The sequence below is a fragment of the Colias eurytheme genome, chromosome 14 (genome assembly GCF_061535395.1).
Source record: "Colias eurytheme isolate Ceu_HAF_F1 chromosome 14, ilColEury1 Martin Lab GWU primary, whole genome shotgun sequence".
Classification (NCBI taxonomy): Eukaryota; Metazoa; Arthropoda; class Insecta; order Lepidoptera; family Pieridae; genus Colias; species Colias eurytheme.
In genome coordinates, this window is record NC_142993.1 from 10,329,547 (window position 1) to 10,357,160 (window position 27,614).

Consider the following 27,614-nt stretch of genomic DNA (forward strand, 5'->3'; position numbering starts at 1 on the left):
CTAAAACCTTATCGCAGGTGGTATCAACACGCTAGATAGTATCGTTAGTATGGGTGAGTATAGGCCCTGTGCTGCACAATGCGCACGTGGGGTCTGTGCGCAAGCGGCTACGTCCTGTGCAAGTACCCAGGCCATGCGCCGGAGCAGACTGCCCGCGGACGAGGAGCAGGAGCGACCCGCGTGGGATACGCATGATATGAAGTCGTCGCGAGCACTGTGTAGAGATATCGTTATTAAATAAATAAATATTTCGGGACAATTTTCACACACGGCACGATCTGATCCCATACTAAGCTATTCGCTTGTGTTATGGAAACCAGACGGCTGACAAACATACATATATAATTTTAAATAAATACTTATATAGATAATTAACACCCAGACACAGAGCAAACATTTATGTTCATCACACAAATATTTGCCCCGGGTGGGAATCGAACCCACGACCTCTGGCTTGGAAGGCAGGGCCACTACCAACCAAGCCAATCGGTCAGTCGTATTTTGTAGCTTATTGCTTACATGCAGTATATAATATATTATATAGTCCAAAAGATTTAGGGCCGGTTTCACAACTTCTTACAGTGTTTATAACTTATCTATTAGTTGAAATAATAAATTCTGTAAATATACCTACGTCAAAACTCAAAAGGTTTAAATATACCATTGAATTATTTAACGAGCATTAGCTAGTTTGCCTTGTTTATACAAGGCAAACAATAGGCAACAACTATATCTATCTAATCACATTATGCTTTTGTAGAGTCAAAGGTCTGGAATGAAGATTTAGTATAACCTACCATACTGGCTATATATGACAAAGTTTAGATAAATTGCATAGTTTCAATATACCAGTTGTGGTGGTCATTATTTTTGTTGTTATCCATACTAATATTATAAATGCGAAAGTAACTCTGTCTGTCTGTCTGTTACTCAATCACGCCTTAACTACTGAACCAATTTTTTGGTATGGAGATATTTTGATACCCGAGAAAGGACATAGGCTACCTTTTATTGCGAAATATGTACCACGGGCGAAGCCGGGGCGGACCTCTAGTAACAACTAAAAATAAAGGCATAATTTCGAATTCGGGGTATAATGTATGAAGCAGATGTGTTTTACGCGTAGGTACTCAGAACAACTAAGAATTGTTTCTAAGAAACGTTTTCAATCTACAATGATGTAGATTGTGTATACGTACAAGATGCTTTAGCCTAAGTGCGTATGGTGTAATTCCGAAAACTTAATATTTATAAATAACAGCTAGTTAGCTAGTTCCCCGAGTGAAAACCCGCATTGCTCCGTTCCTGTTGGTCTTAGCGTGATGATATATAGCCTAGCCTTCCTGGGTTAATGGGCTATCTAACACCGAAAGAATGTTTCAAATCGACCAAGTAGTTCCCGAGATTAGCGCGTTCAAACAAACAAATTCTTCAGCTTCATAATATTATAGTATAGATTCCGAAAAATTTTAGGCTGGTTCTTATAATTCAATGAAATTTATCTAATCAATAGTTTAATAATTACGTGTAAAGATTATCCTTATACGACTATAATCGTAAAATAAAAACTTTTTCTATATTTTTAGTCCAACATGTTCAATTAGAAGCTCTCGGAAATTACATCGCTACAGTAAATCTAAAAATAAGTATATAAAACTCGTGTATGATTCTTCGAAACATGAACAACAATATCATGTTATTAGAGAAGTATAATTAAATATAATGTTGTTCATTAATTGATTGTTATTTTTATTGATTTTAGTGGGTTGGCATCATGGCATACTACACCGCACCACGCAGCACATTCTTAAAATCTCTGTACATTTTGTCTACTCATGTGGTTGTACTGTGCATGTTTTCTCTACAAACTGACGCTCTAGTGTCTAGTCTATAGAAGCTACTCTAGCTACGCTGTGTGATGCAGCGGGGCAGATGCCAAACGCCTTATTACGGGCAGGGGCGTGCACAGAGTTTTTGGACAGGGTAGGCAGAAATATTGCAATGATAATAAGTCATAAAAACTAATATTTCATATTGCAGTACTGATATTTGATTGGAGATACATAGTATTTCCGCAAAATAATGGAAAACATATCACGAACATAGGTCATATTATCTATAAAATAATTGTCAAAGTAGGTATGATATCCTACCTAGTATTCTATATTATTATGTAATTAATGATTAACTTTACCTTTGTGTATTACAAATTCCGGTATAGATCCATTTATAGATCGGCCTTTTTCCTATCACTCTCTGTTTGTTAAAAGTTTATTCATAAAACAAAAATAAGAATTTTTCGTTAAATTAGGTATGCCTTATTCTTACAAAATACACTGATGATATACATAATCTATTTAGTTACTCTCAAAACACTTCACTTGCAAATTGTCGTAGTAAACATTATTAATTTTCTCAAAAAACAAATTTAACCTCAAAGTAAACGTTTGTTATTTCCAAAACAAAACAAACGAATAATGATACTATTTGCAGATGGTCTTTACCGCTACAAAATTGTATACATTATCACACTTCTTAAATTGGTCGCATATTCAACTTCAGTTTCGACTTTCGATGTAGTTCCGAATTCGGTTCGTACCTAATTCGTATATCTTCGTAAAAAGACACTGCCTACCTTGTGTGTTTGTGTGCGTGGTTTTATTACATCAGTGTGCCGTGTTTATAGGCACGCACACATATAAAATATGCGTAGACACGCAGAGCACACATATAAAAACTTAGACACGGATAGTTTGTGTCTTTGCCGTCCCGTGACGTACTGGGTCCTGTGGCGGCGCTAGTGCAGCGCATGAATAGTGACTTGAGCCGAGAAATATATTTTTATTTCATAACTACATTGCGCAATTAATAAAATTTAATGACGCTGTGAATTTCATTTATGATATTAAATATTGATCAGAGTTTGGTAAATGGTAGGGTAGGCAGTGTCTTTATGTCTTTATGGAATGCACGCCACTGATTACGGGTGACATTTCGTAACTGAGTAATTTAAACTCAACAATACAATTCATGTGATATGGTTTAGAACTAAGTGGTTATAAATATGAGACCAAATACATTTATTATTAAATATTATATTGGTTTAACTAAGCGATTGTAACCATATTGTAACAGATTGGCTCATTTTATATGTTTTGACGTCAGAGTGGACGGGTTATCATAAGGTTTGTCAGGCAATCACGAGGTTTATTGTATTAGGTAAATAATAAAGTGTTGTTAAACATTTTATTATCTTTGAATAAAACTTAATATTGTCTAAATATTATCTTTCTTTTCAACATAACTTTAGATCAAATGATATTATGAACATAAGAATAATATTATGTTTAAAGTTTAGTATGTAATAGCTTTTACTGGATTGTTGAAAGTTAAAAGCTAGATTCCAAAAACTTTTTATCTCTATCAAAATAACATTACTTGTGTTAAATTAAAATATTTTGTAAGTAGTAATAGTAGTAGTAGTACCTACTACAGTGTACCTACCTACTACTACCTACTACACTAGTATCAAATAAACAATATTATATACAATGAAATAGGAGACTTGGCAATTTATAATTTTAATCTTCACATTCCGGAAATGTTTATTTGCAAATAATTGAAGAAGTAGGGATCGTGTAGCAGGCAAAAGACAAGGACAAGATCAAAGCAAAATCGTTTTATGAAGTTTCTGTTTTCTGTACTTAAATATTTTCCAAATTTCTTCTTAGTAAATTATTAAATGTTTCTTTATTCTTTTGCGTAGAATATCGGAAGATATTGTTTTGATCTAAACTTTGCTCTAGGTATGGAAAGAATAATTCCATTATTGAAAATCTATTATACAAAAGTTTGTGCATAACTTTTGCTCTTATAAAGTTAAGTTGACGCTTTCAACGTTCAATATTATTTAGATAGGTACTCTATCCACAAGTATCTAACAAATTGGTTAAAACTTATTCTACATGCTTGTCGGGTCTCTTGATGGTAAGTGATCACTACCCGGCCTTTGCCCAGGAAAATAAAAAAAGGTGCTATGATGTAACTGTTATATCACAGTTATAATATAATATCATACTCAATCATTTTTGACAGCATGGTAGGTTATGACTAAAACGCTCAAAGGATTCCTTTGAATGGGCAATTGAAACACAAAAATGACTGATGATGAACATGTAGTAGATTTAGGTATAGCGATGTAGGAGTTATTTCTGTCTTGTGGAGTCAAATAAATGTCCTTTCTTGTTTAGCAAATATCCCCATAAATTCGATTCGTTCGATTAAAAAAATATTATGAAAATATACAAAATAAAATTATAGTAACATTTATAACTTTCTATTTTAAACTTCCCTGACCTATAAAGCTTTGCTTTGTAACTCCTTTCTAATATGCACTCAATCTACTTGCAAATTAGCTTTTTACAATAATTTTTTATGCAACTGTTAACTTTGACCTTTCACTTAAAGTTCTTGTTAAAGAAAATATGTTTTAGTGAGCTCGCTTCAAGAAATCGTCAAATTTCTATTTCATGCTCATTGGAATTTTTTAAATTACCAACAGCTAGGAGTTTTTACTGAAGCCAAATTACCGAGTGCAAATTATATACCAAACGATTTACCACCTGTGGTAACCCTTTGCTTGTTTTGACATAAAAATATGTATATTGTACAATAATACAGCGTACCAGAATACCCAAAAACGAGAAAATCAAATTTCCTAATCCGTGAGATTTCTATTAGAATAACCTGATGTTTCGAGCTTTGACCATGATTAGGGTCAAAACCCCTTTAATACATTCTATTACTTTGTTACATACATGACATACATCGACCTTTTCGGCCGTAAGTTTTCTTCGCAAAAGTTGAGGTCCAGAATTATTGCTTAATAATAATTTTGCCATGTCTGTGTCTATGTTGTTGTGAATTATGTACGTCTTTTTACGTACCTACAGCTGAAAATATTTTAACAATGCTACTTACCAACACTGTTCTATATTTATACAAACCTTCACACCTGAAATATAACTATAAATATAATAACAATATATACGTATTTACCAGCACAACTCGGAGTTCTTATTGAAGTAAGCGATATGATGTGCTCGTTCGGATATGTCCCGTACAGCTAGTTGTAGCTCGTTCACACAACGCGACCAGTCGGGTGACACTAGTGCCCAGCATGTAAGTTCCTTGAGAAAATCTGCGAAAAATTATTTTAAGGTATGATTTTTTGACGTGACAACGTCTTATAATTCGATAAAGCCGGCTGCACGTACGAAAAAACATGACTCATGCGGCGTTACCTCGCTCTGAGGCGTTCCGTTAGGTTTGAAGTGCAAGGGAGAGCGCGGAACGAGCGACAAAGAAGCACAATCGGACGTTGTCACGTTCAACTATCGTCAGTAAACCGACTTTACAGACAACCAATTTTTTTATGCTTATCCTTATCGATCGATATTAGATCGATGGTTTGAGTTTGATATTAAGTTTTTATAGGTTTCAAAAGCTTTATCAATATACAGTAATTTTAAAGTATAGAAAAATATAGATCTCGAGGTGGTAATGGAAACCTTTGTAATGCTTTGTCTAAAATGCAACATGTGCAGATAAAAACAGATATAGGTACGCATGAGCTTTGCCAACATGTTGTATTAGTTTTGTACACATAAAAAAGTAATACAAACAGGCACTCCTGTTTCCACACAGCAGCCAATATGGCTTAGTTTGAATTGCTTCATTACTGCTTCCGCGTATGGTTTCTGGGCTTTATTCTAAGGATAGGTTCAAATGAGCTGGCTTATGCATATACATATATATGAAGCAATCACCACAGCACATTTACAGAGGTTAAGCAACTGCCAATATGTTGCTAGTATTAAATAGGAAAGGGACAAAGACAGGATTGACGACGGAAACAAAAGAATGTACGAGAAAGGTGAGGGGTAACTATGCTGGTGGCTCTCCCAAAATTCTTGTAGGAAAAGACTTTTAGACTGATGCCATGAACTCTATGAATAACGATCATTTTATTGTAAGACTTAAATACATAAAATAAAAATAATTAATAGTCTATGTGTTGTGTTAATTATAGAAATTGATTAAAATTCCTTGTGCGATTTTGGGTAAATGCATTTCACATGTTTCACTGATCAACAATTCGTCTCCACAGGGAATCAAATTCAGGGCACGGCTGTTCTAGATTCATGAATTTATATTGTTTGGTTCAATACAGACGGTTAAAATTATTAGTAACAATGTGATATCTTAGGCCCATCGTAACACGAATTTAACTTAGGGCCGATTTTTCAATGCTTGGATAAAACTTATCCGTCCAATAAAGTATTACACGATAATATTAAAATGTCACGTAAACTGTCAAATACGGGCAATTAGAATACGTTTTTAAAATGGTAGTTTAATACATTATTCGACGAATAAGTTTTATCCAAGCATTGAAAATCGGCCCTAACTAGCATAATATAAGTGTTCGATGACAATTACTAATAGAAGATAGTGATTTTGATTAGGTACTTACTAATGACAATGCTGAACTTGTATTTTTTTTGTTACATATAACTTTATTACAATGGTTAAAACGACATTTTTATTTAAAAGTACGTCGTAACTGATCGATCAAATTATTATTTGAACAACTACTGGTAACGCCAATATAATTAAAATAGTAAATGTAGAAATTAAACGTTTATTGTTTGTGGTGTGTTCCTTCATCCTTCCCTACATACGAGCACAACCAATCATCGCGTGGTCACTAACCACGTGACACGTCCAATAAGACGTGAACGCGACGTTTGTGTCGCTGCGGTCAGTCGGGTTCGCTCCGTTCCTTCGCGAGGTTCGGGACTCGGCCACCGCCGGAGAGCTTCCACGAGGCTCTCTAGATCATCAGGCATTGTGCCCTTGTAACACCACCGGGGCATCCCGTGCCCCGGCCCTTGGTCGCGCTCACCGCCGCGTGTGTGTTTGTGTGGAGTGTGGGACTGGACGCCGTTCTTGCCCGCCGCGAGCTGGAGGACCCTGACCGCGTGGCGGCGCGTGTGTTCTGGACGCTACTCCCTCCGACGAGGTACGTGCCGTGTGTATCCTGTCTATCCCTCTTTGCTAACACCACGTAGATCTGAATACAGTCCACTTTCATATCGAAGAATATATTTACGTATATTTTTATATTGGCGCGACCATTGAGTGGTCACTTCGAGCCGGATAATACCTGATGATTCCACCGCCCTTATTAGGATACTCATTGTGTAGGACCTAATAAGCGATTAGTAGTATCTTCAATGCGAAATACTATTTAATATACCGCTGACCGCATAGAATAGAACGACAATGCGTCTTCTACTATTCATATAAAATATATTTTAAACCCGCCCTTATTAGGATACTCATTGTAGGCCCTAATAAGCGATTTAATAGTACATTCATTGTGAAATTGCTAAACTAAACTTTATTTAGTCGTATTACTTGTTATTGTAACTTGTATTGTAACATTCTCTGTTTGAATATATACTTTTGTTATTAAAAATGCCGCCTAAGAAAATGACTAAGTTACCTGATAGTGACGCTTCGGATGTTAATGATTCGGAAGATATAAATGATTCGCAGTTATCCATGTTATTAGCTAAACGCGAAATTATATTCGAAATGGTGCAAAGAATTTATGATTTGTCTTTGAACATTCAAAACAACGCTGCGCTTATGGAAAGTTTCCTTGACGAGTCCGCGCAGGTAGAATCATTACGCGATGATTATAAACAGTGTTTAGACGAATACAATACTCGCTTATTATTATTAACACCTACCGCGAAACCTGATTATAAAAGCCTCGTTGCATTCGAGTCTTTATATAGCAGGGTTAAAAGAATTAAATCGCAATATTCGCAACCAAGTCCGTCACACGGAGATATTAATAATTTGCATAAAAATAGGCCTAAATTACCGCCTATCGAATTAGTACCATTTTCGGGTGATATTCGCTCATTTCCGCTGTTTCTTTCGAATTTTGAATCAGTTGTTCATAACAATCCCGGCCTTACAGATGCCGAGCGTTTATATTATTTACTAGGTAAATTAACGGGGAAGGCCACAACTGTTATAGCTGGTATAACCCCCTCCGCTGAAAATTATAATTTAATATTACAAACTTTAAAAAATAAATATGATGATAAACGTATGTTAGTTTCCGCGTATTTAAATCAAATCTCCGTCCGCGTCGGGCGAGTGCGTCCGCAACAAACTTTGATTTATTTACTGATAACTTTATTAGCGCAGTGCGCGCCTTACAAAATATAAAGTTAGATAATATTACAGATTTAATGATTGTTCATATCGCGTTGAAGAAGTTAGACTCAGATACTGTTCGCGCTTTCGAGACTAAGTTTGGTAGTGAAATGCCTACTTTTGATAATTTAGTTCAATTTATTCAAACTCGTGCGAAGGTATTAGAACGCATTCATCCTTCCACAAATTCGGGAATAAATAAACCGCCTCGAAAGTATAATAATTATAACCGCAGTTCAAATAATATCTCGTCTGCTCCGCCTAAGTATCAGTCTTACGTAACAACCGCTGATTCCGCATATAGTTGTCTTTGTACAAATATTACGCATCAAAATTTTATAAATGTTCGAGTTTTCACAAAATGAGTCCGCAGGAACGTTTGAAATACGTAAAGGATAGAAACGCGTGTATAAATTGTCTCAGTATAAAACATCGCGTTTCTAGTTGTTCGTCTAATTTTAATTGCCGCATTTGTAAATTAAAACATCATACGATGTTACATTTGAAACGCGAATCGTCCATTCCCTCGCCTGCGTCTCACCCCCCGCCGCGCAGCACACCGCCGTTGCCTGCGCCGTCACCGCCGTCGGGCGAATGCCGCCCTGACGTAATTGCGCTATATACCGCTAGCTATACAGCTGATACTGATAACGCATTTCAATGCAACGCGCCCGCGAATAAACAACATACTATTTTATTATCAACCGCTGAAGTCGTAGCTTATAATTGTAAAGGCGAACGGCTTGTTATTCGCGCGCTTTTAGATTCCGCTTCGCAAAGTCACTTCATTACGAATGAATGTTGTGAACGTTTAGGTATTAAACCGCAGAAAACCGAACGTACTATTATTAAGGGGTTCGGTGGTTCAGAAAAAATTGTAAATAGTAATTCCGTAAATATAAAATTTTATTCGCGTCTTGACAACAACATATCTTTTAATATTTCACCGCTAGTTGTTGATCATGTTACGGATTTACTACCTACCGCTGTTATAGACACTTCTGTCTTATCGCATATTTCGCATTTACCGCTCGCAGATGAGAGTTTTGGTACGCCAAATAAAATCGATTTATTAATCGGTGCTTCTCTGTTCCCTCATCTGCTTCTCCCCGACGTAGTTCATGCATCTCGTGACTCGTCGGCGCCCGCTGCATTGCGCACGGTGTTAGGCTATGTAATAATGGGTTCAGTACCCACCATACCTAACATACATAAACCGCCCTTGACGTGTTGTCACGTTCAAGAGACCGCCGCTATTGACTCATTAGTCAGGCGTTTCTGGGAGCTCGAGGAGCTTCCTACCGCACCGCCCGTTCAACATCCCGATGATGTTGAATGTGAAGAATATTATAAATTAACTACAACCCGCGACCCCGTGAGTGGTAGATATATTGTTTCGCTTCCATTTAAGGATGATTTCTACACTCTCGGTGACTCATTTAATATTGCCCGCAAAACGTTTCATATGCCTCGAAAGAAAGCTTCAAGCTTCACCTAAATTAAGGTTGGCATATGATGACGTCATAAAAGATTATCTAACGAAAAATTATGTTTCACCCGCGCCTCCGTATGATCCGCGTGACCCTACACCTATTTATATTATACCGCATCACGCTGTTCTGCGCGAGGATAAATCGTCGACTAAGCTGCGCATGGTTTTAGATGCTAGCATGCCAACTTCTGGAAGCCAGCGTTCGTTGAATGACCTTCTGCATGTTGGGCCGAATTTACAAGGCAATTTGTTTACAATAATTTTTGCGATTGCCATGACCGCCGATTGCCGCCAACAATTTCTGCAGATATTCGTGCGTGAGTTTGATCGTCGGTTTCAATGTTTTTTATATCGTTTCAGCCCGCAGGATCCGCTGCTGCTTTATCAATTTAATCGAGTTTGCTTCGGCATCAAGTCTAGTCCTTATCATGCACTGCGCACGGTAAGACAGCTCGTAGAAGATGACGGCGCGAAATATCCGCTCGCGAGTGGCATTGCGTCTTCGTCGTTGTATATGGATGATATCGCCTTCTCTATTCCCACGGAATGTGAAGCAGTTTCCGCGTCGCAGCAGCTCATCGATTTGTTTAAGGGAGCTCAGTGGGATCTAGTTAAGTGGAACAGTAATAATAAAAATGTGTTAGATAATCTTCCCGCTTCGCACAAACTTTTACCCTCCGCGGTGGAGTTTGATAAGACCGTGCAACATAAATTATTTTGTCTGCATTGGTCTACTGTTCATGATTGTTTTTATTTTAAAATTACCGCTCCCGCCGATGTGATGTGCACTAAGCACTCCATCTTGTCAATTACCGCCCGTCTGTGGGACATGATGGGCTTCATTGCTCCCACAGTCGTGTATAACATCCCATCAGATAATTTCTACCATGTTTCTGGTATTGAAAATCCCGCTGACGTTCTTTCGCGTGGCATTACGCCACAAAATCTCATCTCGCACCCTCGGTGGTTCCACGGACCCCAGTGGGCTCGTTCGGACCCATCTGAATGGCCTATTAAGAGTCTCAATGGTGAGTCTATTGCAGACATTCCCGAACGAAAATTATTAGCGCACACTGTGTGCCCGCCTATAAAGCATTGCGCTTTATACGATACCGCCCTTCGCGTCTCGGCACGTCGTGTATTTTATATTTATAGGTTCCTTATATTATTGCCCCGCCGCGGTGTTATGATGACCGTAGAGGACCTTAATTTCGCTGAGAATAAAATTATTCCCGCCCTGCAAAATAAATATTTTGCAGAGGAGTATTATAATATACTCTTTTATAAATTTTATTCGCAGGCTCTCAACCGCTTGAGGCCTTTTATTCGCAACAGACTTATCCTTATCGGACGTCTATGCGATTCCGCCCTGGAATGTGCACATAAGCATCCAGTGATATCACCGCGCAATGATCACATAATTATGATCATTGACTATTACCATATTAAATATATGAATATTATAACGCATTTGTTTCGTGTTATTTTAATTACCGCGCTTTTATTAGCATTACCCGCGCCTCAAGTCAAATCTGACCGCGTCAGTTTGCTTGATAAGCATTCGCTACTGGACAAGTTAGTTCAGTCGTTTTGGAAACGTTGGAGAATGGAATACTTACACGGTTTGCAGGTTAGGCAGAAATGGAATACGCCTTCGACACCTATTACTCCTGGAACGGTCGTGGTTGTAATAAATGATAATGCACCGCCCCTAACCTGGCCTTTAGCCGTCGTAGAGAAAGTACATCCTTCAAAGGACGACGTCGCGCGCGTTTGTACAGTTAGAACCGCCAAGGGAACTTACCTTCGCCCGGTCGTTCGTTTATGTCCGCTTCCAAGACAATAGTTATATCGCATTAGTATATTACCGCAGTTAGTTAAGTTTAATTTTAAGTTTTGCACCGCTTTCGTTTATAATTTCTTAGTTATAATACCGCCGTGACTTTAGGAATTTTTTATACCCCGCTCGCTTTACGCGATCCTAGAGTCTTAGAATTTGTTAGTTATATTTCCGCCGTGACTTTTAGGATTTTTTATTATCCCGCTCGCATTTTGCGCTCCTAGAGCCATAGAACTTGTTATAACATTTATATTACCGCCGTGGCTCTTAGGACTTTTATCAACCCGCGCGCATTATGCGATCCTAGAGTCATAGTTTTTCGCTGTATCTTATGATTGGTTTTAAATGGTGACCCATTTAGGGCGGGTGGATATGGTAACGCCAATATAATTAAAATAGTAAATGTAGAAATTAAACGTTTATTGTTTGTGGTGTGTTCCTTCATCCTTCCCTACATACGAGCACAACCAATCATCGCGTGGTCACTAACCACGTGACACGTCCAATAAGACGTGAACGCGACGTTTGTGTCGCTGCGGTCAGTCGGGTTCGCTCCGTGCCTTCGCGAGGTTCGGGACTCGGCCACCGCCGGAGAGCTTCCACGAGGCTCTCTAGATCATCAGGCATTGTGCCCTTGTAACATCACCGGGGTATCCCGTGCCCCGGCCCTTGGTCGCGCTCACCGCCGCGTGTGTGTTTGTGTGGAGTGTGGGACTGGACGCCGTTCTTGCCCGCCGCGAGCTGGAGGACCCTGACCGCGTGGCGGCGCGTGTGTTCTGGACGCTACTCCCTCCGACGAGGTACGTGCCGTGTGTATCCTGTCTATCCCTCTTTGCTAACACCACGTAGATCAAAATACAGTCCACTTTCATATCGAGAATATATTTACGTATTTCTTATATTGGCGCGACCAACTACAAAGATCTTTTTCATATAATGTTTTATATGATTATTTGAACAGCTATAAAGTGCTTCGTATAATATTATATTGTTTAATAAATAAGTTAAATAAACAGACTTTTAATACAGTAACTCATATCAAACGGATGTTTCGAACGGTCCTAATAGATGTTTGTATGTAACTATACTGTTTATTCAGTGAAACTGTACCTACATAGAGTAATTTATAGCAAATAAACAACAATGTACATACAATAAAGGTCTTTTCTTTGAAACCCACATTTTATTATAGTACATTACATGTACAACTAGTTGTGCTCCGCGGTTTTACCCGCAGTGCTCCGTTCCTGATGGTCTTAGCGTAATGATATATATAAATAGCCTATAGCTTTCCTCGATATATGGGCTATCTAACACCGAAATAATTTTTCAAATCGGATTAGTAGTTCCTGAGCTAAGCGTGTTCAAACAAACTCTTAAGCTTTATAATAGTATTAGTATAGAAGTACAGATAGGTAAATGTTGCACCTTGTTCGCAGGGTGTGGTATTGGAAACTACTTTCAGTGCGGATACGTTTTATTTTTGTTATACAGGGTGTAATCGTTAAGTGTGCACAGGAAATTATTCCGTAACTATTGCAGATATCAAAATCTTTATACTGATTTTTTATTTATTATTTATTGAAATTATTCTTACAAATTATTACAATAACTTAAGTCTAAGTCCCACAAAACTGCACATGCAGTTTGTCTGTGGGATCAAGCCTATAACTAAATATATTATATAAAATATCTATATATCTATCTATAACTAAATATATTATATCATATTATTATCTGTTATAAAATATAATATTAAGTGAATAGGTATATCTATTCATGAGCTTGTGTTTTAGCATTCTATTGACTGAAGAAGGTGTTTCCTTAATAATCTTTTAAATTTGTGAATGTTTGCTTCTGTTCGTATGTACTCTGGTAAGCTATTGAGAAAATATGGTAAACGTTTATCTAGAGTTCGATCTCCAAAATAATTGTTGACTCTAGGTACTTCATATTTTCCTGAGGTCACTGACCTCGTTGTATGATTGGTATTTAACAGATTAAGAGAAGGAATAGAGCTATGGTTGTTTACAGCAAGAAGATATTTGTGCTTAAGGCTGACTGGAAGAATATTACAAAATTTAAATAGCATTCTATAGTTATGTTTATATTTATGTTTTATTTTTTTACTCACCAAGAGTTTTAAGAATCTAATTTGCATATTTTCTAATTTGTTTAAGTTAGTTTTAGTAGTAAGTCCATAACAATCAAGAGAATAACTAAGTATTGAATCCACAAGGGCCATGTACAGACATTTTAAAGTCTTTATAGGAACTTTGTAACTTATATGATAGAATTTACCTAACAATACTTTTAATTTATCATATATATAGTCTATATGTGTAGTCCAAGAAAAATGTTCATCTACCCTCATGCCCCGATATGTGACAGTTTTCACGCGTTCAATCGGTTTACAAATACAATTTTTAAATTGATTATGGATGCATTCAAAAGTGTGGGTGAACATGGAATGTGTTTGACTGAGAGGTAGGTATGGTGAATGTACGATTAGAAGCTTAGTTTTATCAGTGTTTAAGACTATTCCATTGTCATGTGACCATTTGACTACTGCATCTATATCAGTCTGTACGAGCCGGCAGGTCTCCGTGAGGTCCGTACCCGCGCGCATAGCACATAAGTCGTCTGCGAACATGTGTGCTGAACAATGTTTCAATACACCACACAGACTGTTTACGTGCATAAGATAGCACACAGGCCCGCAGCCTGAACCTTGAGGGACTCCGCACTGAACCGCTTTCCCGTCACTGAAAGTGTCCTCTATTCGAACTTTAAAAGATCGTGATGTAAGATAGTCACGGAACCAATTGTTAAGGGGCTCTACGACCCCGCACTCCTCCATTGCGTTTAAAAGGGTATTCGTTTCTAAAGTGTCAAACGCCTTTTTAAAATCGAATAACACTGTTACAACAAAGTTTTTATTATGAAGGTGTGAATTTATTTCGTTTGTAAAGTTAGATAATAAGGTGTTTGTACTTTTTCCTTTTTGAAATCCGTGTTGACATGAATTTAATATACTGTTTTTTTGAAGATAATTACTGAGTTGATTAATAATACATTTTTCTATAATTTTGTCTACACTAGATAATATAGCAATGGGTCTGTAATTAGAGTAATTATTACGGGTTCCTTTTTTGAAAACTGGTCTAACTATTGCTTCTTTTAACTTGTTTGGGAATATATGTTGTTTTATTGACATATTAATTAATCTCGCAATGACTGGGCTTATTTGGTTCACTACAATCTTAAGATCAGACATGCGCACTAAATCACTACCTGGTGCCTTATTGATGTTCATATTACTTATAACTTTTTTAACTTGTGTTTCGCTAACAGGTTGCAATCTCATGCAAACGTCTGCCTTTTTTACATAGTCCTTCCTATCGAGCCAGACATCATTACATGAATGTTTTATTTGGGAAATTTCGTCTGTAAAAGTATTTGAAAAGTTATTACATATTTCTTTGGTACTACCCTGTTTACTCATATTATTAAGTATAAAACTATCTAGACTAGATCTTTCTTTCCCCATTAACATATTTATTCTTTCCCACAGTTTTTTTATATTTCTATTACAGTCTAATATACTCTGTCTGTCGTATTCATTTCTACATCTATTTATAGTTTTTGTACATTTATTCCTGTATTTAGTGTATTCAAGTCTTTTTAACATATTTTTTGGTTCGTTACTCCATATTTTAAATAGTCTATCTCTTTCTAGTAGCATTTTCTTTAAATTACAATTTATCCATGTTTTATTATTTCTATTGCTAGGCCTTATTATTTTAGTCTTATAAGAGTCGTTATATATATTATTAAATAACTTAGAAAACTCGTTATACAATTTTAAAGGACACGAAATAGTCATTATGTGACTAAAATCAGTAGACAATAGTTTATCCCTTACTAGACGGTTGTCAAGAACGCGCCGGCGCACAGGTGCGAGGGGCCTCGACAGGGTGGAGGCCTCGTATCGCGCGGCGGAGGCACGGTTCCATTGTATGATGTATCGATGCAGCTACATAATAATGATCCGATATTTTATGTTCAATAACAGCAGAGTTGATAGTACTCGTAATAGGTACTCGTGTGTAAATGTGATCTAAGCAAGATTCGACAATTTTTTCTGATACAATTTCTTTACGCGTTACTTTATCGATGCACTTAGTGAAACCAAACTCTGACATTATGGTCTCGTATTCAATGACATGATTATTTTCTTTGTTTAACAAATTAATATTTATATCCCCGCAGATTATTACGTTCTCTTTGCTCGGAAAAGATTCAAGTAATGTATGTAAGTCTTCAAGAAAATGTACAATTTTATCCTGTCTTTTAATTTTTGGCGGCCTATAAATACCTATTACGTGCAATGATACCTATCGAAAGCTTTTATTTAAACAAATAAAAAAAAGAACCAAAAATTTTCATATTACATGTTTAGGATAGTCATATTTAGGGAGTGTTTAATGTAACTTTTTCGGATATTTCCCATTTTATTTTTAAAAAGTTATTGTTGTCATTTGAGAGCGGGGGCACACGATGCGTTGCGGCGGCGGTGCGGCGCCGGAGCGGTGTCGCTGCGTCGTCTTACATAGAAATATCTGTGGCATGTCACACGATGCGCTCCGGCGCCGCACCGGACTTGTAACCATCAAGACGAGGCGGGGAGGGGTGAATGCGGTGCGACGTCGGAGCGGCACCGCTCAGGTTGTTTTGCATCACAAGGAAGGACACGCTGCGCAACGCTGCTACGACGCCGCTGCGACAGAACAACGTTACGGCGCCGCACCACTCGTGTGCCCACTGACACGGTGAAATCTTTGCGGTGCGGCGCCGCAACGCATCGTGTGCCCGCGCCCTTACTCATTAGGTAAAGGGTGAGTTTTCGATATCAGTATAAAGTTTTTTGATATCTGCAATAGTTATGGAATAATCGCCTGTGCACATTTAACGATTACACCCTGTATATACTTTTAAAATATATTCGCCTGCTGCTTTGATAGGTTTAGTATATTTTATTATATGAGGCCATAATTTAATTTTCCATCAATTTTTTAATATTTAACTAGTTTTGAGCATTAAGTCTGATGACTACGAAACAAATGATTCTAATTTAAAAAGCTCTATATATGCGTAAAACAAAAACGAAACCTCACGAAAGAATAAATTTATTTGTGAGCTTCAATTAAAAACGCCTTAATTTTTTACAATGCAAATTGCGTTGATGTAATCAATTAGAAGATATTGCAATTCAAATATCTTGTTGTTGAAGTTCTTTGTTTCATTAAAATACATTTTAGTCTTAAATTATACTTATTAATAGAATACCCATAAGCTGAAGAGTTTGTTTGTTTGAACGCGCTTATCTTAGGAAACACGGGTCCGATTAGAATAATTATTTCACTGTTACATAGTCCATTTATCGAGGAAGGCTTAAAGGCTATATAATTAATTATCATCATGCTGTTAGAAGCGGAGCAACGCGGGTAAAACCGCGGGGAACAACTAGTACTACACAATAAATAAATATTAAGTTAATAAAAACGTTAACTTATAAACGGTAACCTATTAAAAACTCGAATTTCTATTACCCGAATATTAAAACCCCGAAAACGTTTGTTAGAACTTTTAAAAGACAGATGTAATGAATGACAAATTTTTAAAATTCCTTTTTTAATTTCCCAGATGAATCAATTTCCAGATGCACCAAAACCAGATTTTTAAAAAGTATTTTTTTGTTTCCCGTATTTTCATAATACAGATCTCATTATACCAGATTCTCAGAATACTTTTTTTTGTTTCCCATCGTACCATTTTCCAAATAAACTATTGCCAAATTTTCATAATCTTTTTATTTGGTTCCCATATAATCGTATAACAGATAAACTATTGCCAGATTTTCATAATCTTTTTATTTGATTTCCATACAATCGTGATTATACCTTTACTATCGACTGAAAATAAACATGTCAGTAAGTAAATTTATTGTTTTACTTGTCCATTACAGAAAGGTTTAAGTGTCAAATTCGACTCAGTAGGTTAGGTTAGGTTTGAACTGTAACCCCCGATGCACGAGCCGAGCGAGCGAAGCGAGCGTGCCGCGGCAGCGGCCGGCGAGTGCCAGAACCGACTCGCTATTGTTTTACTTGCCCATTACAGAAAGGTTTAAGTGTCAAATTCGACTCAGTAGGTTAGGTTAGGTTTGAACTGTGACCCCTCACGCACGAGCCGAGCGAGCGAAGCGAGCGTGCCGCGGTAGCGGCCGGCGAGTGCCAGAACCGACTCGCTATTGTTTTACTTGCCCATTACAGAAAGGTTAAAGTGTTAAAATCTATTCAGTAGGTTAGGTTAGGTTCGTGCTGCGACCCCCAGGAAGGATTTCGTTTCGCTGGATATCGTTTATTTGAATTTCAAAAATCTGGACATTGTTTGTCTGGATATCAATCAACTGTATTTCAAAAATTTGTGTTTTAAAAATCTGGCTTTCGTGCATATGGATTGCGGTCATATGGATTTTGTGCATTTAGATTTCGTATGTCTGGAACTCATTCGTCTGGATTGTAAAACGTCGTACAAATAAAGAAATGGGCAAATGAAATTCGGAGTTGCGATTATATGGCAAACAAAACTTCGAAATTTTAAAATTCGGGGTTATGAAAAAATGTCCAAACGTTTTCTGGATTATGATATTCGGAATATTAAAATTCGAGATTAAGATAGGTAACCCTTATAAACATACAGTTTAGAAACGAAATAATTAGTTTCTTATCATTGTAGTTTTCACAGAAGATATTTAGGTTAGGTGTACAGTGTACTCTTACAACTGGTTAGCAATTACAGTTTCAAATACATCGTTAGCAAGCAAGGTGCTATTTGAACCTTTGAAAATAACAGAAAATGCTTGCACTGCGGTTGCAATTTTGGTGTGGAAGCGAAAAGCTATTAACGTTTTTTTTAAGCAAAGTGAAATAGCAAATTATTTATTGTATGCAATCTGTATATTACATTATGATAATTTAAAGATTGATACGATAAATTCTTTTTAGTATTAGACTACAGGCCCATGTTGAAAAATTTATGGGTCATTTGAACTACCAGGTGACCTATCTAGAACGATATAAAGAGCATAAAATATTAAGATTCAGCACTATGACGTCACTTGTAAGCTGTCCAACTGTACTGTGATGTGAACTTGTTAATCCAAAAATTACGTTTATACGTACAGTCATTATAATATATATATATATATATATATCAATTATTATTAGTACTACAAACGTATATTATCAATGATTCCCAGTATTCCCGACCCCTTGATCGCCATTCACATCAGAATTCGCTTACGCCAAACGTCGAACCGGTTTATTCATGTGAAAATAGATTTAAATTTAAAACGTCTTTGCCCATGTGCCTTTGGTTCACTGATTATACCGAAAAGGTCACTGAATTGTGTCAATTCTAATTTATCCGTGTAATAATTATGGTTTTATTACACCTACGTAAGTTCTTCATATTTTAGTTATTAATGATTTTATTTATATTTTATAGTCGATGTACCTACTCAAACTCAAACATTATTTATTCAATTAGACTTCTTCTAGAAGCCATTTTGAATCGTCATTACATATTTTTAACATTTACCACCGATTCGGAAAGCAGTATCTATGGAGATTGGAGACGAACCGGCAAGAAACTCTATAGTAGAGTCATTTCATAAATGTGGTTTGTAGGTATAATTATATTGTAATTCTCTTAATTTCAGTAAGTTCATAAACCTATTCAATATCTCTACATTCTCCTTTTGTTTATCGAACGATTTTCTGAAGAACATTGCAATTTTTCAAATTTTGTAGCGTCTAAGGTATTTTAAGATGCTCGTATGTCATGAGACGGGCTGTGTTTCCGCTTTTAATGTAACAAGGAATTTTAGTTTAAAACAGCATGTAGTCAATATTATATGAAGGTATGTTGTGCCTTAAAGTGCTAAGAAAACATTTCATAGCTATTTATCGATTAGACATATTTGCGCGATTTAAAACATTTGAAAATTTTTCATTTCAATTTTTTGTTTAAAATAAAGTTGTGGTTTTATTTTTTTAAATTAAATTTTTATATTTAAGATTTTTGTAATTACATATTAAGTCACGACTTTTAACTTTTAAACATTGTAAATTTATAAAAAGCAATAAAAGTACCATAATTATTTATTATTTTAAACTATCATTACCTCGTCTCAACGAAGAATCATTGGTGCATAAGAATCGCATGAGCGCTCTCGCACCACCGATTTGTTGTTGCACCAATTTCTGTCCATCCGTTGGCAGGCACCGCTTTATCCACGCGTCCATACATGCCATACCAGTGTGATATGCCCTGTTTGAAAGAAAAATATAAATAATTAAGAAATATTACATAAAAATGTAAATCTACTTCAACTACCTAATTATTTTAATGAGAAAATATTATTTTAAATAAGTCCTAAAGACCTATATTCATTTCTTAGATAAAATTCAATCTCGAAATAAAAGTAAATTCCTAAAATTATTAGTACAATCCACGACGAAAAGTTTTTAGCGTAGGCTTAATAAAATAATTAAATTCTTATATATAAGAACTACCAAGATATTACAAAAAATTCAGTAGGTAATAAGAAGTGTATGAACATTTTATGAATTCTGTACGATATTCAAGCAAGTGATTATTGAATAAATTTTCTGGATTAAATTTTGCTCAACCCGGCTATATACCTAATGCAAATGCTAATCCGTACTAATATTAAAAATACGAGTCTGTCTGTTGGTTTGTTTGTTTAGTTTATCTGATTGAACACCTTTATCTTAGGAACTACAGGCACCGATTTGAAAAATTATTTCAGTGTGTGAAGGCAGCAATTCGGGAAAAACCGCGGGTACAGCTAAAATATAAACATCAAAGCGTAGTTTCAGAAAAATCCATTTTTCTACACGTGAAGAGGTTTCCTTTTATCTATCTCTTGTGAGGGTAGGCTTTTATTGTTTATGTATTTTGATCAAAATTGTTGTCATACACATAATCTACCTAGCGGCAAAGGGACTGTTGTATTTATTTTTATACTAGCGGTCCGCCCCGGCTTCGCCCGTGGTACATATTTATTATTTACGTTTTCTCTACGTAAAAACCATCCTCGTACTTCAAGGAATATAATAAAAAAAGAATTATCGAAATCGGTTCAGCCGTTCTCGAGTTATGCGCTTACCAACACATTTTGCGATTCATTTTTATATATAAGACTAGCTGTGCTTCGCGGTTTTACACGCAGTACTCAGCTCCGGTTGGTCTTAGCGCGATGATGATGCCTTCCTCAGTATTATTACGAATACTTTACGACGCCTATCCTCGATAAACCTATCGAACACCGAAAACATTTTTCAAATCGGAACAGTAGTTCCCGAGATAAGCGCGTTCAAGCAAACAAACAAAATCTTCAGCTTTATAATTTATTTTTATTTTTATATTTATAAGTATAGATACGTATTACTATTATATCAGTATTATTACGAATACTTTGGTATTATTCTTAGTCTTTATATTATTGTTTAGCTTTTGCTAACGACACCTATTACATTAAGCTAAACCATTGTAGATTCTTAGAAATTCTAAGAAAAGAAATGTACAAATCTCTGAGCGAATATAAAGCGAAATAAAAGCGACTCTAGCGATTATAGTATAATGTCCAGGAAATTTTAGAGTACTCGCTAGTAAAAATCTGTAGCACAATTTTATATTCAGTGCTTAGTGGCGGAATCTGTATAGAAGATTTCATATTATAAACATTATCCAACATTGACTTTTGGATACATCCAAATATATTGTATACAATAACCATCTAATGTTATTTTTCAAAAGCTGAACTCATTTAAAAGACGCTAGAAAACAGCTAAAACTACAAGTAAATTTAACTTGATAAAATGGATGATTGAAACGATTATAAACCACTTGAAAATCTCCATTTGGCACTCATAAATATTGAAATAAATCAATCACAACACGAAAAAGCTCTTGATTGAATTCTCGACAATATAAACAATTAACCTATCAAATATAATATCTTTTCCGAAAATTCAAAGCAATGCAAAAAATCATTTCTACTAAATAAACCTGTTAAGAATGTTAATGAAATTCGGGGAACAGCTGTAAAAACAGATTTATACATTCACAGCTAACACAAATCAAACTCGTAAAAAAAATACAAATATACCTACATTTATTCCGCCAATTAAACAGGTATACAAAACAACGGACTTCATTTGGATCGACTTTTGTAACATGTGAATGTAATCAAACTAATTTTGTATTTAGATTGTATAAAATCAAATATAAGAATAATAAACATTTAACAAGCTTTGCGAGCATAATTCTTTCATAAATATATATTTTGCATTATGTTTGTGCGATATTAAACGTTGAAAGAATTGTAGCTATCTCGAAAAAAGAGTTGTTTAAAGACAGAATACAATAAAGACTGAAAGCTTACATCGTTAATTTACTTCGATTTAACACAAAAACTACTCAACCGATTTGAAACATAGTTCTACCAGTAGAAGGCTACATATTCTGTACACAAAGAGTCAAATAACATGTTTGTCTTGTTATCTTTAACTAGCTGTGCTCCGCGGTTTTACCCGCAGTCTTAGCGAGATGATATATTATAGCCTATAGCCTTCCTCGATAAATGGGCTATCTTACTATCTAACAATCGGTTTACTGCGTTAGTTGAACGTGACAACATCCGATTGTGCTTCTTTGTCGCTCGTTCCGCGCTCTGGCTTGCACTTCAAGCCTTACATGGAACGCCTCAGAGCGAGGTAACGCCGCATGAGTCATGTTTTTTCGTGCGTGCAGCCGGCTCTATCGAATTATAAGAAGTTGTCATGTCAAAAATAATCTACTTACAAGCAGTGCGCATCCAACTCTTTCCTTGTCCTAGGCAGCCCCACGGGTGTCTTTGGTGTAGTTTCTACGCATATCTTCAGCTGTTCGCTCGCATCGCAACTGTCTTCATTTATTTGAGCTCCTCCACCGCCTGATAAATTATTTATTTATACTTATAGTGTAGAATATTAATTTACTTTAGTTTATATTTAAAAAGGTATTTTTTTCATGATAATATGTGTATATAGTATCTGCAAGCATAATGTGTTTCTTTGTACAACATTTAGTTAAATCCTAAGTAATCGAGAGAATAAAAGATCTTAAATTTTACTGGTGTGGTAAGTTTTCAAATGAATAAACTATGTAGTTTATAGATTGTACGGAATTTTTGAATAGTAGCGTTAAAGTTGAGCAAAAAGTTCAAGTTATTTTTAAACTTAATCGACTCTTCTCGTATCCGCTGCCCTCGTGTTTTCTATAGGGAATAGATTTAAGATTAACTATGCGAATACTTTTAATTGGATCTCGTATCTCGTATTAAACACCTCTATTAAAGTTTCATAAAAAGATATAAACACGACTTATTCATATTCAAGTATACTGTAAATTAATTTTTCTATACGTAATATTGCAGTCAGAAATTCCGGCTTCTCCCAGATGGTTAATAATCTTGGCCGCTGTTACGTAGAAAATACCTGTCGGAATGTAGGTGAAATTCCTACCCCTTTATGAATCAGGTTTTATCATACTACTTAATACATAATATAAATGATATACATATGCAATGCAATGCATAGGCATAATATGATTAAATTCATTAACATCTTAATTTTAGCAAATATAACAACAACAATTCATTTTTGAACGGTCCATTTTAAACGTGGATTAGTTAATAAGTTTTGAATAATTTTGTTTTGGTGTAAAATTATTGAATATAATGAACCTATGAAACTGCGAATAAAAGTAATACAATATGATTATGTGCGTTGAGATTCGCGAAACCTTTAGACCCCAAGGCATGCATTATCATAATGTCCAAACTGTTTGAAATTGATGAAAAATTAAGAATTAATTTATTGGACTTATATCACGCGATTATATCAGTACGAATAAAAATTAAATGAAAGTGTATATTTTTAATTTGAATTGTTTTATCATTTATCTTAATATAATATATTCATGTGAATAATGCATGTGAAATAATATTTATTGCTGGCACTTGTCCCCTGAATTGTATTGCTTATTGAGATGTAAAATTATTCATTATTTGATTACAATACACAATTTTTACATAGTAATAATGAGAGTAGGTACTGCTTATGGTAATAAATACGATGAAATCAAATTATAAATATTTATTGACCATTATAGTTATTTAATAATATTTTTATGAACTGATTTTGAACAAAGTATTTCACAAGCTCTTCTAAAACCTATTAGTCTTGTAGATTTTGTTCAAGTATTACACATAAAAAATAAATTTAACAAACTGACTAAGGTTAACAAGGAAACATTATAATAAAATAATTAACGATGAATAAAATCACATAACTCTCATCAGAGAAAACAGGATATGATTTTTCCATTGAAACAGTCATTGATTTTATTTAGATAGAAAATTCGCTCCAAAAGGTTAGCACGATTTAACTGGCTGATAGCAAACTCAATATAAGTTCCGTGGTTACTTTAGAGATAATATTGTAAGAACGTGTGCTACAATTTTTATCAGAACATTAAAGCCCGTATGGATAAAATACTTGAAAGTACAAGATTTCTCGGTTTCTTATTCTCTAGAACTTAGATTGAAATTTTTAATAATTAACCGAGGAAAAAGTTTGTTATTTACGATTTATCTCAAAAAATTTTGACTTTTTTATTTTACCAATTAATAGAGGCTGCTAACATTTTTTAACAGCGTGTTCAAAATCAAAAATCAAAAAATCAAAATCAAAAATATTTATTCTGTAACAAATAGTATTACAATTTAACAGTCATTGAGACATCCTTTTAAGCAATTAAATGCTTGTGTTAGGACATCTCGCTCTTCCGACAGTACATTATGCTTAAGTGTTACACGAAAAACATTTTCTTATATAAAGAGAAATATGTAGTGTATATTTTGTGTGTGTGTGTGTGTGTGTGTGTGTGTGTGTGTGTGTGTGAATGTGCGTGTGTGTTTGTGAGAGAGTGTGTGTGTAGTGTGTATATTATAATATAATATGTTGCTTTATTTTAATTTATTTTATTTTATTTTATTTTATTTTAATAAGTCTTCTATTTCCTCGTAATTTTTATATTTTAACCATTTAATTAGTTGCAATTTACACTCCTTCGCTGTTTTAGGGTATATATTTAAGGCTTTATTTATTAAGTTGTATAGGCAAGAAGATTGTTTAGCCTGTTGTCTTCGAGCATATGCGGTTTTAACAAGTACATTGGGAACCACACATGTTTTCCTCCTTCTATTATCAACTGTGTTGATATTTATAATATGACAGTTTTAAATAAATGTACATAAAAGTATTTGATATCCCTTTTCCTTTTTCTAAATATATTTTCATAAAATATCATAATTAATTACGTACAGACTAAGACGTAGGTAATATTACGAGAAAATAATAACTCAAAAACAATATTACAAGAAATCCTATCTATGTTATAATGTGTTAATTAAAACGCACTCAAATATTTATTTACTTGACAAATAACATATCTATTAAAATGTTCACAAATAGGTACAACGAACTAAAAATATAACTTCACGTATAAAATATTGAAATTTAAACTTTCTCAACATAACATTTTCAATGTAGACAAGTAAATCGTGCGAAAACTCGTATCTCACAAAGAATTGAATGCTGAGCTCGGAATCTTACATTTTAACGCCTTGCCAGAGCAATAAATTGATTTTGCTGACTATTTATTATTCGCAGTACTCTTTATGAATTAATATATATACTTTTTATGTGGAGACGGGACGCTGACGGTATCTTCCTAGTTCTTGGAAATATTAGCATTAAAACGGTCGTAGTGTTATTTAAAGCATCAGAAAAGTTATGGTTATAAATACTTATATCTAACAATACTAATACTATTAAATTATATAGAGAAAAAGTCTCTGAAGCTTCTAAACTAAATTGTTTATCTTTTATAATTACGAAGCTATATCCTTACCGAGAAACAGAGGTTTATTATATCATTCCGGGTAAAACCGGGATAAGCGAGTACCTAGTATATATATTTGGAGAGAACTCTCCTATTCCAAGGTTGTAATAGATTGCAAATACGTGATATCATCGTCATAAACATATATTTATTTAGTATGTACTTAAGTGTATTTGCTTTGTACTATATTTATTGTAGGGCTTTTTTCTTTGAAGAGCACCTAAACTAATGTTTCCTTTGTGAAAGATGTAAGCATTAAAAACAAAATATATTTTGTCTGTATTGTAGTACCTACATAATGCTTTAATGTAAACAAATATTGATATTTCTAACAAATAAATATAGGTATAAAATGTGTATAAATTGAGCGCCTAATCTGCGTTTAAAATTTTCATCGCCCGACAGAATAGATGGTGAAGCGATTTTCATTAAGTTTTCATTATGTTCTGATAATTTGATGTATTCATAAAGCAGATATTTCGTGAAGGTAATAATATAATGTTATGGTAATCATCTAAATTGGCAATTGCATATGTAAATGATACAATTATTTCAGCACAGATTGTCATAAAGAAAACATACATTGGCTACGCTGTAATTACCCGAGTCGTTAGTAAAATTAAAAATCATCAAGCAGCCACGACTCTTACTCATTATTTTTGTTTTACCTATTCATTTCATTAAAATATTTGTACCGTAACATTTTGATTACTTTGTGTATAAAAGCGGTCAAAAATTGTATGCTCTCCGGATCAACAATAGAAGTAAAGCTTATTCATCTGGAGTTTCAAGAGTAGATTGGAATTGTTAACGAAGACGAATACACGATAGCCCAATTTCTTTGTTTTTCGTGGTTTTATATCTTTAATATTCAAACTCAAACATTTATTTATTCAATTAGGGTTCTTCTAGAAGCACTTTTGAATCGTCATTACATATTTTTAACATTTACCACCGATTCAGAAAGCAGTATCCATGGAGAAGAACCGGCAAGAAACTCCATAGTTGTTAATATCATCTTATCATAACATCATCATAATACGACGTTGTTTTTGTACATATTTAAAGTAAGGATTGATTTAATAAACGGTGAGTGGCTTTATATATTTAATTTGTGACGAAATGACTGCACACTTGCATTATTGTGTTAATAGTAACGGTTAAAATATATACGATAAGATTTATTAAAATTGTTACAGTAAAACTTTGAAGTTTTAAACTGGAGTTGTAATAAAAGAAAATCTATTTTCTTCTACGTGTAGATAATAGTTAAATGCTAAATGGTTATAAAAATTCAAATAGCATTGAACCTGAAATTTATTATTGTATTCCTAACGAGCGTTGACAACAACACATCACGAATGTTTAATATTCATTATTTGGTAACAAAGCATCAGCAAATTCGTATTGGTCGATTGTACGCTATAGTAACTATGCATGAAAAAATTTCATCTAAAATTCAACAATACAGAATTGCGGGAAAATGAATTGTTCAAACGCTTGTCCATCAATTGCTACCTATTCCCAGAAAGACTATTAAATCGCAGTTTTAAAAATACAATACGAGGTATTTTTAACTCATAAATGTATTCATAAAACACGATACAAAAATTTATCAGCAAGTTAAACAGGCACATTAAAGTAACATTTGTCTTTGAATTGCCTCATTTGCATGATACGCATTGTAGTAAAAATCTTCTTCGCAATGCATGCAAATCATGTCGATAAAAAACTTACTTGCTATAAAAAGAACAGTCACTAATACGTAAAACATTTTGTATAATTCCACACTGCTAGCTAAATGTTTGAATTAGCACATTGTATTAACTTTTAGATATATTTACGTAGATGTTACGATCGTATCAAAGTTAGTGGTAGAGAACATAC

General features: G+C 34.7%; 1 protein-coding gene across 1 annotated transcript; it reads right to left on the reverse strand.

Moving 5' to 3' along the window:
* On the reverse strand, positions 1–27,614 carry LOC149903081 (uncharacterized). Its single transcript, XM_090109697.1, has 5 exons — positions 27,465–27,614; positions 22,584–22,713; positions 19,879–20,024; positions 5,059–5,200; positions 1–214 (listed from the first exon to the last, which is right to left on the reverse strand). Exons 1-5 carry the CDS (start codon positions 27,499–27,501, stop codon positions 1–3), a joined length of 669 nt encoding a protein of 222 aa, XP_089965823.1. The 5' UTR covers positions 27,502–27,614.

Coding starts and splice junctions, on each gene's coding strand:
- LOC149903081 (XM_090109697.1), bottom strand. CDS start 27,501: ATGTTTTACGTATTAGTGACTGTTCTTTTTATAGCAA. Junction 22,714..27,464: donor GACTGTTCTTTTTATAGCAA/GTAAGTTTTTTA, acceptor ATAATTTATCAG/GCGGTGGAGGAGCTCAAATA. Junction 5,201..19,878: donor TGATTCTTCGTTGAGACGAG/GTAATGATAGTT, acceptor AATTTTTCGCAG/ATTTTCTCAAGGAACTTACA.